We start from the raw sequence: 16,999 nt of genomic DNA on the forward strand, positions 1-16,999 counted from the left end.
CTGATGACCCATGACCCCTGAAAGAGGCATGACTCACACTCCAATCCAGCCTGTCAGCAGTTTGACATTGTGGACTGAACCAATAACCAATGCCAAACTATTCCCATCATCTTCATCATTCATCATCATCATTATTGTTGGCACCACCATCATTTAACAATGCTGTTATATACAGGGTACATGTATGTATCATCAACACTATGAATGTCATGTCTACTAAACGCATTCACCATCTCCACTGGAGCAGGGGGGTTCATTCATCATGGTCTGAATACAGTATTCCAAACCTGTCTGATTCCCTCCTTGGTACAGGATCTACATGTCCTGCTGCTCCCCTCCTCTCAGTGGGTGATTTATAGAAGCCAGTCAACAAGCTGAGACTAATGTGCTCTGTTCCACATCCTTTCAGAGCCTTGTGGCCAATTACCTGTTACAACACTGGGGTTATGGATTTTCATAGATGGATAAGGATGAATGGGTATGTTTGTGAACACTAGAACTCTAGAACCGCTGAGGCTCGAGGGTCCCGCCTTCAAGCTAATGAGCAGTCATTTTGACTGCAACATTCTAATGAATGTCATATATGCTACTGCAAAAATGATAATTTGGTTATGTTTATGAAGGCCTTAGGTAACATTAGAATAATACAAAAAATGTCATTAGTTTATGTTACTGTAGGCTTTATGTAAAAACAAAAAAACACAAATTAAGTTGAACCAACGTGGAATAGACATTGAATTGATGTCTGTGCCCAGTGGGATGTGTTGGAACACGGTAAAAACGTATTTTATAACCACAAAATAATACAAATTCCCTAACCCCAAAGACGAATGGTCAGCGAGGTCAAATTATGAAAATATCAGTAGCCTAAACATAATTATAAGCGCCAAGTGTGAAAATTAGCAGAAAAGCAATAATGCCATTATAATGAATATAAGTGTCGATATGACAGCTGTCAAAAATAGTACATTATTGTCAGCTCGTGCTGACATTGTGTACGTTTTCATGCAATGGCATCAGTTGGATTTAATTTAGCAGCGATCCCTTGTCCAAACAATGGACACAAATCTTTGCCACTTTCACTCGAATGACACACTTCCCACAAACACGTAGCTTGCAGGTGACACAGGTGTCTTGGGTTCTGTTCTTAGCTCATCTGTCCACCTGACACTGTCTCCTCCCCGGGAGCTGTGCGCAATTTGCCTCGCACAGAGGCTCGCGTGGAATCTTTGCTGCTGCCTTGGACCTCATATCTCTCATGCACTGCTGCCATATACCTCATATCTCTCATGCACTGCTGTCATATACCTCATGTCTCTCATGCACTGCTGCCATATACCTCATATCTCTCATGCACTGCTGCCATATACCTCATGCAACACGTGTGCATTGATAGCAACCAAGTCAAGCATGCTGTAGAACACAGCAACAGGCCAGCAGCGGGTGCCTCCTTTCACTGAGTACAGCCGTGCCATCTGATCCAAAACATTCACACCGACCAGAAATACGCTCTTTCCACTGAATGCTCCACGGAGATACAGGATTGAAATGAACGCTTCCAGCTCAAAAATTACACAGCTATCACTGTGTACTCCAAGTAGGCCAGAGTAGACTGATAAGATGTGTTGGACTGATACAGGGTACATACCATTTTGAGATTATGATAAGAATGTAGAATACCCCTTCTTCTTCTTCATTCACAATTGGTGATTACATAATTATAAATCATTCGCTTCCCCTCTCCAATCAACTCACCCATTCTCCCCCATCATGCTTTACTTCATCTGTTATATACTGTATGTGTGAAATTAATTTCAGTATAGTTTTGGTTCAGTTTCGAGGCAATTATCGAGGTGATTATCAACTGGGAACAGCACCTTCCACTGTCGGGAAAAAGAGTGGAGCTGGCCCTACAGTCGGGAGAAAGAGTGGAGCAGGCCATACAGTCGGGAGAAGGAGTGGAGCAGGCCATACAGTCGGGAGAAAGAGTGGAGCAGGCCCTACAGTCGGGAGAAAGAGTGGAGCAGGCCCTACAGTCGAGAGAAAGAGTGGAGCAGGCCCTACAGTCGGGAGAAAGAGTGGAGCAGGCCATACAGTCGGGAGAAAGAGTGAAGCAGGCCATACAGTCGGGAGAAAGAGTGGAACAGGCCATACAGTCGGGAGAAAGAGTGGAGCAGGCCATACAGTCGGGAGAAAGAGTGGAGCAGGCCCTACAGTCGAGAGAAGGAGTGAAGCAGGCCATACAGTCGGGAGAAAGAGTGGAGCAGGCCATACAGTCGGGAGAAAGAGTGGAGCAGGCCATACAATCGGGAGAAAGAGTGGAGCAGGCCATACAGTCGAGAGAAGGAGTGGAGCAGGCCATACAGTCGAGAGAAGGAGTGGGGCAAGCCATACAGTCGGGAGAAAAAGTGGAGCAGGCCATACAGTCGGGAGAAAGAGTGAAGCAGGCCCTACAGTCGAGAGAAGGAGTGGAGCAGGCCCTACAGTCGAGAGAAGGAGTGGAGCAGGCCATACAGTCGGGAGAAAGAGTGGAGCAGGCCATACAGTCGGGAGAAAGAGTGAAGCAGGCCCTACAGTCGAGAGAAGGAGTGGAGCAGGCCCTACAGTCGAGAGAAGGAGTGGAGCAGGCCATACAGTCGGGAGAAAGAGTGGAGCAGGCCATACAGTCGGGAGAAAGAGTGAAGCAGGCCCTACAGTCAAGAGAAAGAGTGGAGCAGGCTCTACAGTCGAGAGAAGGAGTGGAGCAGGCCATACAGTCGGGAGAAAGAGTGGAGCAGGCCCTACAGTCGGGAAAAAGAGTGGAGCAGGCCCTACAGTCAGGAGAAAGAGTGGAGCAGGCCCTACAGTCGGGAGAAAGAGTAGAGCAGGCCCTACAGTCAGGAGAAAGAGTGGAGCAGGCCCTACAGTTGGGAGAAAGAGTGGAGCAGGCCCTACAGTCAAGAGAAAGAATGGAGCAGGCCCTACAGTCGAGAGGAAGAGTGGAGCAGGCCCTACAGTCGAGAGAAGGAGTGGAGCAGGCCCTAAAGTCAGGAGAAGGAGTGGAGCAGGCCCTACAGTCGAGAGACGGAGTGGAGCAGGCCCTACAGTCAGGAGAAGGAGTGGAGCCGGCTCTACAGTCGAGAGAAGGAGTGGAGCAGGCCCTACAGTCGAGAGAAGGAGTGGAGCAGGCCCTACAGTCAGGAGGAGTGGAGCAGGCGCTACAATCAAGAGAAGGAGTGGAGCAGGCCCTACAATCAAGAGAAGGAATGGAGCAGGCCCTACAGTCAGGAGAAGGAGTGGAGCAGGCCCTACAGTCGGGAGAAAGAGTGGAGCAGGCCCTACAGTCGAGAGAAGGAGTGGAGCAGGCCCTACACTCGAGAGAAGGAGTGGAGCAGGCCCTAAAGTCGGGAGAAAGAGTGGAGCAGGCCCTACAGTCAGGAGAAAGAGTGGAGCAGGCCCTACAGTCGGGAGAAAGAGTAGAGCAGGTCCTACAGTCAAGAGAAAGAGTGGAGCAGGCCCTACAGTTGAGAGAAAGAGTGGAGCAGGCCCTATAGTTGAGAGAAGGAGTGGAGCAGGCCCTAAAGTCAAGAGAAGGAGTGGAGCAGGCCTTACAGTCAGGAGAAGGAGTGGAGCAGGCTTTACAGTCGAGAGAAGGAGTGGAGCAGGCCCTACAGTCGAGAGAAGGAGTGGAGCAGGCCCTACAGTCGGGAGAAGGAGTGGAGCAGGCCCTACAGTCAGGAGAAGGAGTGGAGCAGGCCCTACAGTCGGGAGAAGGGGCATGAATGACATGCCCTCCTAAAACTGGATATTATTCCAGTTCTGTTTGTGATATTACGATTCTAACAACGGCAGTGTGCTATATAGACTTATTTAGGAAAAGTCAAGGACAAAGGGGAGCATGACTTTAAAAATGGCAGTTATAAATAAAATACAATTATGAGCAATAAAAATAACTGCTTTAGCAGTTCTTGTGTTAAAATTCAGTGGTTGAATATATGGGTGTCTGTCGGTGTGACAGTTTGTGTATTTCTTTCAATAAATGCGTTTGGGAGGCCATCGCTACAGTAGAGTGGCAGGAGCACGCAATGCTCTGCTTACTAATGTGTGTGACTGTGTGTGTGTGTGTGTGTGTGTGTGTGTGTGTGTGTGTGTGTGTGTGTCCATGCTTCTGTCTGCCTGTCTGTGCCTGTGTGTGTGCAGTTGTAGTCCATTCCCACAGTGCTATACTCTACAGGGTGGTAGAGAGACTCACTTTTCTCTCCTTGTCTCCGTACTCCAGGCCAAGGGTGTCCATGGCACGGACGATGGCAGCCAGAGACTGGATTGTGTTGCTGTAGACCACAGGCTTGTACTGCTTCACATCATCACCAGAGAAGCCATCCTCATGGATAATCCTGCAAACATGAACATGATTCATAGGTCAAATAGGCATTTACCTAAACAGGGACATCATGTCCATGGCACACACTGTCGACAGGCACGCAGAGGCACACATGCTGTATCACACAAAAAGCACGCAGGCACAACCACATGCATGCCCCCCCCCCCCCCACACACACACACACAACCCTGAGCTCCTCTCCCTTCCTCAGCCTGGCTCCATTTTAATTCTGTTTTCCTTTCTTTTGCTCCGTTGCTGCTGTAACTGGCCGGGGGAGAAAGGGGCAGATCTGAGAGTTTCTCCCCCACCCAGCAGACAGAGACAGAACCAGTCCAGGACCAGATGTAGAGAGTGTGCCCCATTAGGCAGAGACACATTGACCCCAGGCCTGAGATCTCCTCTTCATGACACAAACAGCACAGCAGGGAGAGGCTCAGCCTATTAAACCTCGGCTCCACCAGAACACTACAGGCACCATTAACACCTGAGCCCCACCCTCCCATTGGCCCTGATATCCAGCCTCCCATTGGCCCTGATATCCAGCCTCCCATTGGCCCTGATATCCAGCCTCCCATTGGCCCTGATATCCAGCCTCCAGTCCATTCAATGGGTCAGATAGAGCATGATCTCCTATCAAGAAAGAGTAAAGTCTGAGCATTGTGTTTGTAAAAGTGAGTGTGAACTTTGTAGCAGGCCAAGCATATAAAAAGAAAGAGCAGAGAAATGTCAGTGCCCCAAGCCATGACTTACTGCGTGAGAGAGAGGGAGAGCGGCCCAGCTGTGGAGCCTGCCACTGCACACAGATACTGTTTGTGATCCTCCGACAGCAACCTGCTTGCTCTGCAGTGGCCTTTCCTGAGACTCTTTCCAATGACTTCCAATGAATCACTACTCTCTCAATACACTGACAAGCCTAAACGTGCCCTGTTCCCCTATTGCTGTGTGTGGGTGAGTATGTGTGTGTGCGTGTTCGTACGCGCATGTGTTTAGTGACAGCGACTTATCTACAGCTCAGTAGTAATGCTGCTGTGACTCAGACAGGTGTGTGTCAACGGCAAGGGGATACTGCCTCTTATCTCCCCTGTGCTTTCCCTTTCGTCTCTGTCTCTCTCTCATTCAATAATAATCACCCCATCATGAAGGCTTTATCTCTGGGTGTAATAAACAGCAGGGCACACACTGATCCTGCACTGCTGGGACCTGGGGACCTGAGAGGGGAGAGGGTTCCTACTCTTCCCAGCACAGAGCACATGTGGAAGGGGTGAGTAGAGAACAGGTGGGATGGGAGCCTATTGTCAACTGTGTTTAGTTGTGACTCATTACTTTGACATCACATAATGCTGTGGTCAATGACTCTGGTATCGATCGCATGAGCTTAGGTCCTCTCCAGGAGAAATGAAAGCTATGTAGGTTGGACAAACTGTTTTCCTTCCTCCTCAATATACAGTGGGGCAAAAAAGTATTTAGTCAGCCACCAATTGTGCAAGTTCTCCCACTTAAAAAAATGAGAGAGGCCTGTAATTTTCATCATAGGTACACTTCAACTATGACAGACAAAATGAGAAAAAAAATCCAGAAAATCACAGACACTGCTGGCACAGTGTCTGGTAGACCAGGTGTGCCCTGGCAGAGATAGGTGTGTGCCAGCCAAGCCTCTGTGCCAGGGGCAGGTGCAATGGTTTTCTTTTCGGAGGCTGTATTGAGCCATGCTGCACAAAGACACCCCTCCCTCCTATCGTTCCACTGGGGGAACTAAGAGGCAGGTTAACACCAACCAACCCTGAGTCTGTATACTCTGCTCTGAACAACATGTTCCAATGGACCACCATCACCCTGGACATTACATTTACTAAACAAACACTGCTCCTCAATGTTTTAACCACAGAAACAACAGAAAGCAGAATATACATCTCTTCACACTGACCCATTGGGGTGACCCATACTGACCACAACTCTACTTGGACCATGAACCCACACAACCACATGTCTCTAAATCACCATTAAAACAACCCTCTACAGCTGCCACCGTGCCAACTTTCAGTCAATATCAGGTTATATAGTCAATATTACCCAGCACTGCTGCCAGCTGTGCCTCTGTTTACCAACATGCTGAAACTGAAGTCAGCACACCATCTCAGGTGACTGATAAATGATTCAGTTAATAAAAATAAGACATGTTTAAGTCATCTGTAAGTCACAATAAAGCGAAGGACACGTCCCAGAGGTTTCTGATTCCCACAAGGGTTGACTGGCTCATTGATCTGTTTCTGATAGGAGACAATGAAAGGACTGCAAGGCCTTAAGGCGTCTTCATACTAGGTTGGTTTGCTCCTAACAGAACACGGCTAGGCGTAAGCCAACGTCTGTGCTTCCAAACTCCCTTAAAAGACCTCCCTCTTGAGACACAGTAGCAACAACATAGCCAGTAACACTTCCTCAAAATAGTCTGAATTAATGTAAGATAAATCAAGAAATCTATTTTTGCCGAGGTCTTGGTCACGCAATTTTACATGTAACTAAGATATTTGGTGCAGTATTTCGCAAGCAAAACATTTGCATGAAAACTAGTCATCTCTCGTTGAATGACAACAAACAATGAATTGAAGAATCTTCTCCGTAGTTCCTAACCCCTCTACTGTTGACCAATCACAAACGAAGAGTCGTAGACTTTGGCTACCAAACTTCGACTTGCCTCAAGAAAATCATGTGTGTGCGAACAGCTGAAAAAAAACCCTGCTGAACAACAAAACAAACAAAAACGTAACAAAATGTAATTCTAATATATGTCTGAACTGGCGCTCCCCGTTTCGACTGGGAAGCTTTATACCAGGCCACCTGAAAGAGCAGGCCCAGGCCCACACAGGAGAGCATCCTGACTGGTTGCATCACTGCCTGGTATGGCAACTGCTCGGCCTCTGACCGCAAGGCACTGCAGAGGGTAGTGCGTACAGCCCAGTACATCACTGGGGCCAAGCTTCCTGCCATCCAGGACCTCTATATCAGACCGCACAGCAAGCGGTACCGGAGCGCCAAGTCGAGGTTCAAAAGGCTTCCTAACAGCTTCTACCCCCAAGTCATAAGACTCCTGAACAGCTAATCAAAGGGCTACCCAGACCCCCCTTTTACGCTGCTGCTACTCTCTGTTTATAATCTATGCAGAGTAACTTTAACTCTACCTACATGTACATATTACCTCAATTACCTCAACTAGCAGAAGTGGCCTCGCTTGTTATTTTACTGCTGCTGTTTAATTATTTGTTACTTTTATTTTCTATTTTTTACTTATCTATTTTTTTTACATAAGACTTATTTTTATCGATATTTTCTTAACTTCTTAAAGCATTGTTGGCTAAGGGCTAACACCTGTTGTATTCGGCGCAGGTGACGAATAAAATCTGATCTGATTTGAAAGGTCAGCTAGCTGCAACACACAGTGCAGTCTGCAGAGAGCATGTCAGGAGCTGATACAAGGGTGATAACATGTTGCTCTACAAGGGTGATTACAGGTATTGTTTTTACCCCTGCGTCCCCTCACCCATCACTCCTGTTACAGATGTTTTTGTTTTGTTTCCGTTTTCACTGTTGTTGTTTTGTTTGAGTTTTTTTAGTTTTTTTTGGGGGGGGGGGGGGGGTTGCTATTAAAACCACACTTTTTAAATAGAAAAACAACTAAATAGGATGTTTTAAGCCCACAACAATGCTTAAACCACATCAGGAGACCACTTTTGAGGTCAGGAAACATTTTTAGAAATCAAGATTTTTGGGTGTAGCCACCCTTTAATTCCAGTGTGCACCAACCAAGCAAGAGGTTGTTGTTCAGCGATGTTTCTGTAGCAGACATTTTGAGAGCCTTTGTGGCTTTCATTAGAAACACCACAAGAGAGCTCAAATCATTATTACTGTCTTCCCTTCTCACCAAGTATATAAAGGAATCCTCATTAAGTCACGGATAGAGAGCGAGAGAGTGGGAGGAAGGAGGGAGTGGGAGAGAAAGAGAGGGAATATATGTACAGAGTAATGGCAGCGAAATAGCAAATTTTGGGGGTCATTAGGGCTGGCACGGTAATTGTATAATAGTGCAACCAATGATTACGGATGAGAACCGCCCTGAAAATGTACTATTTTAATAAAAATTATATATATATATATATATATATATATATATATATATACAGTGGGGAGAACAAGTATTTGATACACTGCCGATTTTGCAGGTTTCCCTACTTACAAAGCATGTAGAGGTCTGTAATTTTCATCATAGGTACACTTCAACTGTGAGAGACGGAATCTAAAACAAAAATCCAGAAAATCACATTGTATGATGTTTAAGAAATTAATTTTCATTTTATTGCATGACATAAGTATTTGATCACCTACCAACCAATTCCTGACATTTAATCCAAGTAAAAATTCCCTGTCTTAGGTCAGTTAGGATCACCACTTTATTTTAAGGATGTGAAATGTCAGAATAATTCCCAGTGGGTCAGAAGTGTACATACACTCTATTAGTATTTGGTAGCATTGCCTTTAAATTGTTCAACTTGGGTCAAATGTTTCAGTTAGCCTTCCACAAGCTTCCCACAATAAGTTGGGTGAATTTTGGCCCATTCCTCCCGACAGAGCTGGTGTAACTGTCAGGTTTGTAGGCCTCCTTGCTCACACACGCTTTTTCAGTTCTGCCCACACATTTTCTATGGGATTGAGGTCAGGGCTTTGTGATGACCACTCCAATACCTTGACTTTGTTGTCCTTAAGCCATTTTACCACAACTTTGGAAGTATGCTTGGGGTCATTGTCCATTTGGAAGACCCATTTGCGACCAAGCTTGAACTTCCTGACTGATGTCTTGAGATGTTGCTTCAATTTAGCCACATCATTTTCCTCCCTCATGATGCCATCTATTTTGTGAAGTGCACCAGTCCCTCCTGCAGCAAAGCACCACAACATGATGTTGCCACCCCCTTGCATCATGGTTGGGATGGTGTTCTTCGGCTTGCAAGTCCCCCCCTTTTTCCTCCAAACATAACTATGGCAATTATGGCCAAACAGTTATATTTTTGTTTCATCAGACCAGAAGACATTCCTCCAAAGTATGATCTTTGTCCCCATGTGCAGTTGCAAACAGTAGTCTGGCTTTTTTATGGGGGTTTTGGAGTAGTGTCTTCTTCCTTGCTGAGCGGCCTTTCAGATTATGTCGATATAGGATTTGTTTTACTGTGGATATTGATACTTTTGTACCTGTTTCCTCCAGCATCTTCACAAGGTCCTTTGCTGTTGTTCTGGGATTGATTTGCACTTTTCGCACCAAAGTACGTTCATCTCTAGGAGACAGAATGCGTCTCCATCCTGAGCGGTATGACGGCTGCGTGGTCCCATGGTGTTGATACTTGCGTACTATTGTTTGTACAGATGAACGTGGTACCTTCAGACGTTTGGAAATTGCTCCCAAGGATGAACCAGACTTGTGGAGGTTTTGGCTGATTTCATTTGATTTTCCCATGATGTCAAGCAAAGATGCACTGAGTTTGAAGGTAGGCCTTGAAATACATCCACAGGTACACCTCCAATTGACTAAAATGATGTCAATTAGCCTATCAGAAGCTTCTAAAGCCATGACATCATTTTCTGGAATTTTCCAAGCTGTTTAAAGGCACAGTCAATTTAGTGTATGTAAACTTCTGACCCACTGGAATTGTGATACAGTGAATTATAAATTAAACAATCTGTCTGTAAACAATTGTTGGAAAAATTACTTGTGTCATGCAGGGGAGGACAGAACAAAGCACATTAATCCCTCCTGTGTCTCTGACACGTGGAGATCTGTGACCTGTTACCTCTACAGTACCACCACATTACTCTCACTGCCTTTCACCAAACACGGAGGGAGGGAGGGAGGGAAAACTAAGGCTGAGGAAGTGATAAGAGTTCTTCCAGGAAGTGGTGGTGATTTTGCATTCTAGCCATGTACTGTACTGACTGACTAAACGCTATACTTGTTTTCCCCACAGGAAAAACTGTTTACATATTGCTTTTTGTCTTGCAGTAAATTAGAGCTTTGCATTCTGTTCAGGTTCCTTCGACCCATTTCACTGTTGGGAGAAGTACGAGGGGAGGAGTGTGGATTTTTGAGCCAGAAATGTTGAGTTTGCAAATCATCATGCCACACAAATATGCAGTATGCATGAACACACAAACACACCCACCGACACCCATTCAAGGGTACACACACACCCTCCCTGTTAGTCGTTATCAATCTTAGTGCCATGTGGTTTCCGTGCTGCTCACTAAGAAGACCCTTTGTCCTCACAGCGCGCTCGAGTGCTGTTGCTGTCATCAGCCCCAGGACACAGCTACTTATCCCCTGTTTCATTCCCTACCAGCGTGGGGGGGGGCTATTTATAACCTCTGCAATCAGAGGAGCGCTACCTCCCTAGCATCAGCTGCTCCAGCCTTTAGCACCAATCTGTCCCCCACACCCTGAGGTCGACCCACAGACACACACACAATGGCACCCTATTTCCCATTAAGTGCACTACTTTTGATCAGGGCCCATAGGGGTCTGATTAAAAGTAGTGCGCTATATGGGGAATACGGTGCCATTTGGGATGCACAACAGACACAGCCAGGCCTACGACAGCACCACACTAATCCCACGACAGGAACAGGCACACAGCATCACTCCCTCTCTGCTGTCAACTTCCATCTCACATTGACTTTCTGCTATATTCATACAAACACACAACACTAATTGTGTTTCGGGTGTTCCTAAGGACCCACTGTATTTTCTCCTTCCCCCATCTCTATCACTCACTCTCCCTCTCCATGACTGTGTCTGCTGATCCCTCCTCTCACCTCCCAGTCATCCACTTACACCACTTTGACAACACATATCAGTCCCAGGTAATGTACTTTTGTAGAAAATAAAATACAAATCTTCCCACGAGTGAATCTAGCTGATCACTGCTCTAGTCTCTCCCTAGATTTAAATTTCTCTTTGAGAGATGTCTTCCAGCCTACCTCCGGAGGTAGTGTTGGAGACATCTACACCACATACCCCCCTCTGAGTGGTATAGTGTAAAGACCATGGGGGTTTCTCGTTTGGGCAAAAGACCGTCCTCCGTCCTCTCTCCTCCGTGACCCAGGAAAAAAAGTGCATGAGTGGTCGAGGAGTGTGTCAATTCGTTAGTAGGCAAGCGGTAGTGTCATCCCCTTCTCGACAGCCACCTTCCATCAAGGATACTCATGTGTATCCTACTGCAGATCCGCCCCCCCCTTTGAATCAGCTTTTGTTTTGTCAGAGGAGAAAAACATGCACACATTTAAGAACAATATGCTACTTATCATTTTATCTATAAATGTCTTGCACAACTAATTTGTTTTGATCACTTTACACATTTATTTTGGGATAAGTGTTACAAATCTGTTGTTGAACAGAGATAGATCTTCCTACACATATTTTACTAATGTAAATCCACCCTAAGAGACAAATCCTGCAATTGAGATGATGAAGTGTCCTCCATCAGTTGGGACGTGGAAGCAGGGTGCTGGGTGCTAGAGAGGGTGACAGTGATTTGGAGTTTGCTTCACACTCGGCCTTGAACAGTCACAAACACTGAATAATTAGTCAGAGGTCTGCATGTGTACAGCTATCATTAAATACTTCTATCTCCCCAGCCCCTCCCTAAACAGCAGCTACTTGTTCCCTCATTCACAGTCCTCTGCCTCAACCTCTCCTCCTCTCCTCTCCTCCTTTCCCTCCTGGCTGTTTGTCATCCTGTAATTATATCTGCCATTGTCATCTCTCCTGGAACCCAAGGAGGAGGAGGAGCAGGGGGAGCAGGAGGAGAAATAGTCTGTGTATTGCTGAGACAGCAGAATGTCACCCTAGAGGCCTGCAGAGTTTTGGGCTCCAACCCACCAGCCTGTTCTAATCACAGCCATATTTAACCAGCGTGGAAGATCCAGGGTTCCATCTCAGCCCTGCAGACACCAGAGACCACACTGCCACATAGGAGGAGGATGAGGAGGAGGGAGCTGTTCACACCTACTCTGATGCCCATAAACAGGACATACCAGGCCTGGGGTGTAGAGGTGCTGGTACAGGGCAAAGCACTGTGACTCCACATAGAATTGACTGCCTCTGCTCTGCCCCTCACCACGCCCTCCTCTCCTCTAGGCTGTTCCACCTGCATCTGCAATTAACAATTAAATCAAAACAGCCAGAGCTAATTATAGCCCTCTCCCCTGGAGGCTAGGCGCTGCTGGGAGGGTGTCGCCTTCCACACAGGCCAATTTATCTCCCCCACACCCAGTAAACACAGTCACAACCTCCTCCAATTAACGCTTCTCACAGCAACACCAACACAGACCAGAACAACTAAGTAACTGACTATTACTCAGAGCAGCTACAGAAGCCTGTCAACACAAACATTTACACCATTCTGATTAGTCCACACCTGGAATGTCAACAATGTCAAACAGCTGTTAAAATTCACACAGTGATATAACAGCCCCGTGTTGTAATGTACCTCACTGTGTACAGCATATAATTAGACTATTCACAGTGACAGTAGGTATGTCCAGGCTAAGTTCAAACATCAGACATTACACAGCCATGTTCCGGATCACCTGACCTCAGATCAGCTGAGGGGCCCAACACAAACAGACATTCCAACAAGGCCCCTTTGTCTGGCCTGCACAGGACCTGACCTGGGATCTGCTGCGTGCTGCTTCCCAACACAAACACATCCCAGACCACAGACAAAGGCCCTTTATTCCCCTGCAGGGACCTGACCAGCACATGGACTCACTGACTGGCCGGTCGGTCAGCTCTGGCTCTGCCGTGTCGGCACTCTGCAAGCTACCACTGCATGTGGACTTACTGGACCCACCACAGTGAGAAAGGGAGGGAGGAAGGGAGAGAGGGAGAGAGGGAGAGAGATTTAACCATTTGTACATGGTTACAACACTGTATATATACATAATGACATTTGCAATATCTTTATTATTTTGGAACATCTGTGAGTGTAATGTTGACTGTTAATTTGTATTGTTTATTTCACTTTTGTATATTACCTACCTCACTTACTTTGGCAATGAGGGAGGGAGGGAGGGAGGGAGGGAGGGAGGGAGGGAGGGAGGGAGGGAGGGAGGGAGGGAGGGAGGGAGAGAAAGAGGAGAGAGATGTGAGGGGATCAGAGAGAGGAGAGAGCAGGAGAGAGGAGAGAGAGAGAGAGAGAGAGAGAGATAGGAGAGAGGAAGAGAGAGAGTGAGGGAGAGACTGAGAGGGAGAGAGAGAGAGAGAGAGAGAGAGAGAGAGAGAGAGAGGAGAGGGGGAGAGAGAGGATAGAGAGAAAGAGAAGGGTAGATACTGTAAGGGTAGACACAGGAAAACCTGGCTCCCTATAGAGGAAAGGCTGTGCAACCACTGCACAACAGCGGAACCTGAGACAGAGCTGCCTTTCCTGACAAAATATAAAAAATATAAAACAATTAGTGTCATATCCCCAAATTTGAAACCCTCATTCAAGGTTTCAAAGACCTCTCTGATGAGGATAGGCTACCCGTCCTGTTGGGGGAGGACACAGAGAGCTGTGGGTTGGCAGCGCACTACATTGTTGCCTGCCATAAGATGAGGGACAGTGTCTGACAGAAAAATCAACCTGCACATGTCCTCTACTGTATGCTTATTATTATTATTCAATGTAAGGTTATTGTTGTTACTGTTGTCCTTTTGGCAATTTTGATTCTTATTATTTTAATATTGTAAATATCCAAAGTAAGCTTTGGCAATATGTACATTGTTATGTCATGCAAATAAAGCAAATTGGATTGAATTGAATTGATTCACAGATTAGACCATGTTTATACAGTATGATCCACATTCAAACAACCCCATCTTTAACTATTTCTTGTCGGAATTCACCTTTTATATAGCTATTACATAGGCAGCAAGTGAGCAAGAGACATTCAACTTTGACCTTGTTGTTGCGACCATTGTCATGGTAACCTGACAGAGCAAGCAGCATTAATCAAGTTCTAAATTCCTCCGATAGGACAGAATGCAATGCACTGCTTTCATTTCTGCACATTCACAAACAGTAAGTCAGCAGCTCGAGATACTTCATTTGTAAATAATTACCTTGTAATGGGTTTTAAATTAAACTTATGGGTTTATTGCTATTTGGGCCAGGCTTCTGCATGCAGACTGCCATTTTGATTATACTTTTTCATAATGACAAGGACAAGTTTGATGTTGGAGAACAACTATAGAATGTTCCGGATTGAATGCATGCCAAAGCCGGTAAGATGATAGGGGTCATTTTGTACTGAGAGGTTAGCGGGATGTTTAAACATACAATATTACTGCAATCAGGACAAGGTCAGTTTGGCGGAAATAAATGTAAAGGTTTTATACCTTTCAGATATAAAGAAAAGTAATCAAAAGTTGGCGGCATGCTAATGTTGACGACAAAACATCTTGGTTTGAAAGATGTATGAGAGTGACACCCCACAGACACAGAGAGAGACAGTGAGAGTAGCAGAGATATGGGGAATATGACACATGCCTCTTGACCTTTCCAGGTACTAATCATATCCTCCAGGCAGCCTTCCCGACAGTAGCAGCAGCAACAGAGCCAGCCAGAAGTGAGTCCCCCGGCCCGGCCCAGACTTCAACACCCTGTCCCACTCCATCCTGTTACCAGCGCCTTGATTTACACACTGATAAATGAACTGTGATACGCTGTAGTGGAGATCAGTGGGGAAAGAGCATGGCCACTTAGCTAAACCCTCACAAGCAGTGTATCTCCTCACTCCGTTTAACCTATAGATGAGCGAGAGCATAATTATGAGCCTGATGAGGTAAAGCAACAGAGTGCAGGACTAAGCCTATATTGTACTGTAGCTCCTGGCTACAAATCTCACGTGAACTACAGAGGAAAACATTTGTCCACAGAATGAACGCTGATGATTATTGTGAGTTATCATGCAGTGCAGATAAGGGAAAACTCTTCAAGCGAATCTCAGATGAATATCTGGCTGAGGTGCAGTGAGGCCATGAGTGGCTCAACAGTTTAAGATTCCTTTGAAGCAGGGGTTCTCCACCTTCTTCTCTCTCAGACCTAATGACATTCCTCCAGAAACCTGGGGCCCCATTACGGACAACATCTTAATCCAAATTCTATGAATGCTATAAAGTGCTAGTTGAATTCATTGTTGGCCCAAAATGTGAGCAAAGATTGTGTTATTGTGATTTTCACTGACCCATTGAAACCCCAATCAGGTCCCTTAGGGATCTCTAGCCATCTGAGAAAAGGTTAAGAGGACAGGTGGCTGGAAAAAGTCCAGGTCTGAAGTGATGATGTGAGGTCTGGCGTGTTTCTGGTTCCACTATGGTTAGAATTAGTTCTAAACCAAACATTTATTGCACTGCGTTTTGCATGACTCTCTCTATGACAGTAGTTAATGCAAAGTGGATGCAAATAGGGTATGATACGGCAACACAAGGACAGCTATCTAGAAATACTGTATCTTACCATGAGGTCAGTGTTCTGTAGCCCTGGTGTCTGTTACTGAATCAGCAAACAAACACACACCTATGGGAGAACTGTGTGACGAGCATGGGACTGGTGACTCTGTAGATGCAGGGTGTGAGACAAGCATGTAGGCTACGTTCAATTTGTGACTTCCCTTTATGTAACACTGGAGTTAATGTGGCCATCCTGGCATACCATCACCCCACCCCCTCGCCTTCTTCCTGCCGTTAACCCAAATTTTGGAAAGAGGACAGACCCTCAGTGCCAGAGCGGATCAGCACCCGCTAACCCCCCACCGCTCCAGGCCTCACTGTGGGAAAATTACAGTACAGGGATGGGAATGGTGCAGCCGGGCCGGTCGGCTCTTGTTTGTTCTTGCTCCGGTAAGTCGCCTCCAATCACGTCATCAGAGGTGGTTGGACGGGCCCTCTTAACACGATTAGCATCCCCACACTGAGTGTGTGAGCGGCACGGAATGAGGAACAGAGAGAGACTACAAAAAGACACGGCCAGGAGCAGGGTTGGGGAGTAACGGAACCCTTTACATGTAACTGATTATCAAAAAACTGTAACTGTAATCATTTATGTTACCAGCAAAAATATTGCATTCAGATTACAGATACTAAACTAGATGATTACTTCTAGAATTATGTTTAAATACAGAAAGGATGTTTACGAAAAAGACGCTGTTTCTGTTTTCTCAATGACATTCAAATCGGCATTGAAAAAAGGCTCAATTGCTTGTTCCAACTGAGTGTAACAGTTTAGCTTCCGTCCCTCTCATTGCCCCTACCTTGGCTCAAACCAGGGACCCTCTGCACACATCGACAACAGCCACCCTCGAAGTATCGTTACCCATCGCTCCACAAAAGCCGCAAGGGGAACAAATACTTCAAGGTCACAGAGCGAGTGACGTCACCGATTGAAACGCTATTAGCGCACACCCCGCTAACTAGCTCGCCATTTCAGATCGGTTACATGAGCACCTGAGAACACTATGGATGGATCGCGGGAAAAGAGCAGGAATAGGCTTTTGTAGGCTACAGTCCAAGCTATGTCTTCCAATGGTATGACTGCTGTTGACATCCAAAGATTATCCAAC

General features: G+C 46.1%; 1 protein-coding gene across 2 annotated transcripts in view; it reads right to left on the reverse strand.

Moving 5' to 3' along the window:
- Positions 1–16,999, reverse strand: part of LOC110520292 (guanine nucleotide-binding protein G(o) subunit alpha) — a 150,768-nt gene that overhangs the window by 97,831 nt on the left and 35,938 nt on the right. For both annotated transcript variants that reach the window (XM_036974922.1, XM_036974925.1), the window contains exon 3: positions 4,232–4,373. In XM_036974922.1, the coding sequence (XP_036830817.1) occupies positions 4,232–4,373 (142 nt within the window). The remainder of the gene's footprint in view (positions 1–4,231; positions 4,374–16,999) is intronic.

Source organism: Oncorhynchus mykiss, chromosome 1 (genome assembly GCF_013265735.2).
Source record: "Oncorhynchus mykiss isolate Arlee chromosome 1, USDA_OmykA_1.1, whole genome shotgun sequence".
Taxonomy (NCBI): Eukaryota; Metazoa; Chordata; class Actinopteri; order Salmoniformes; family Salmonidae; genus Oncorhynchus; species Oncorhynchus mykiss.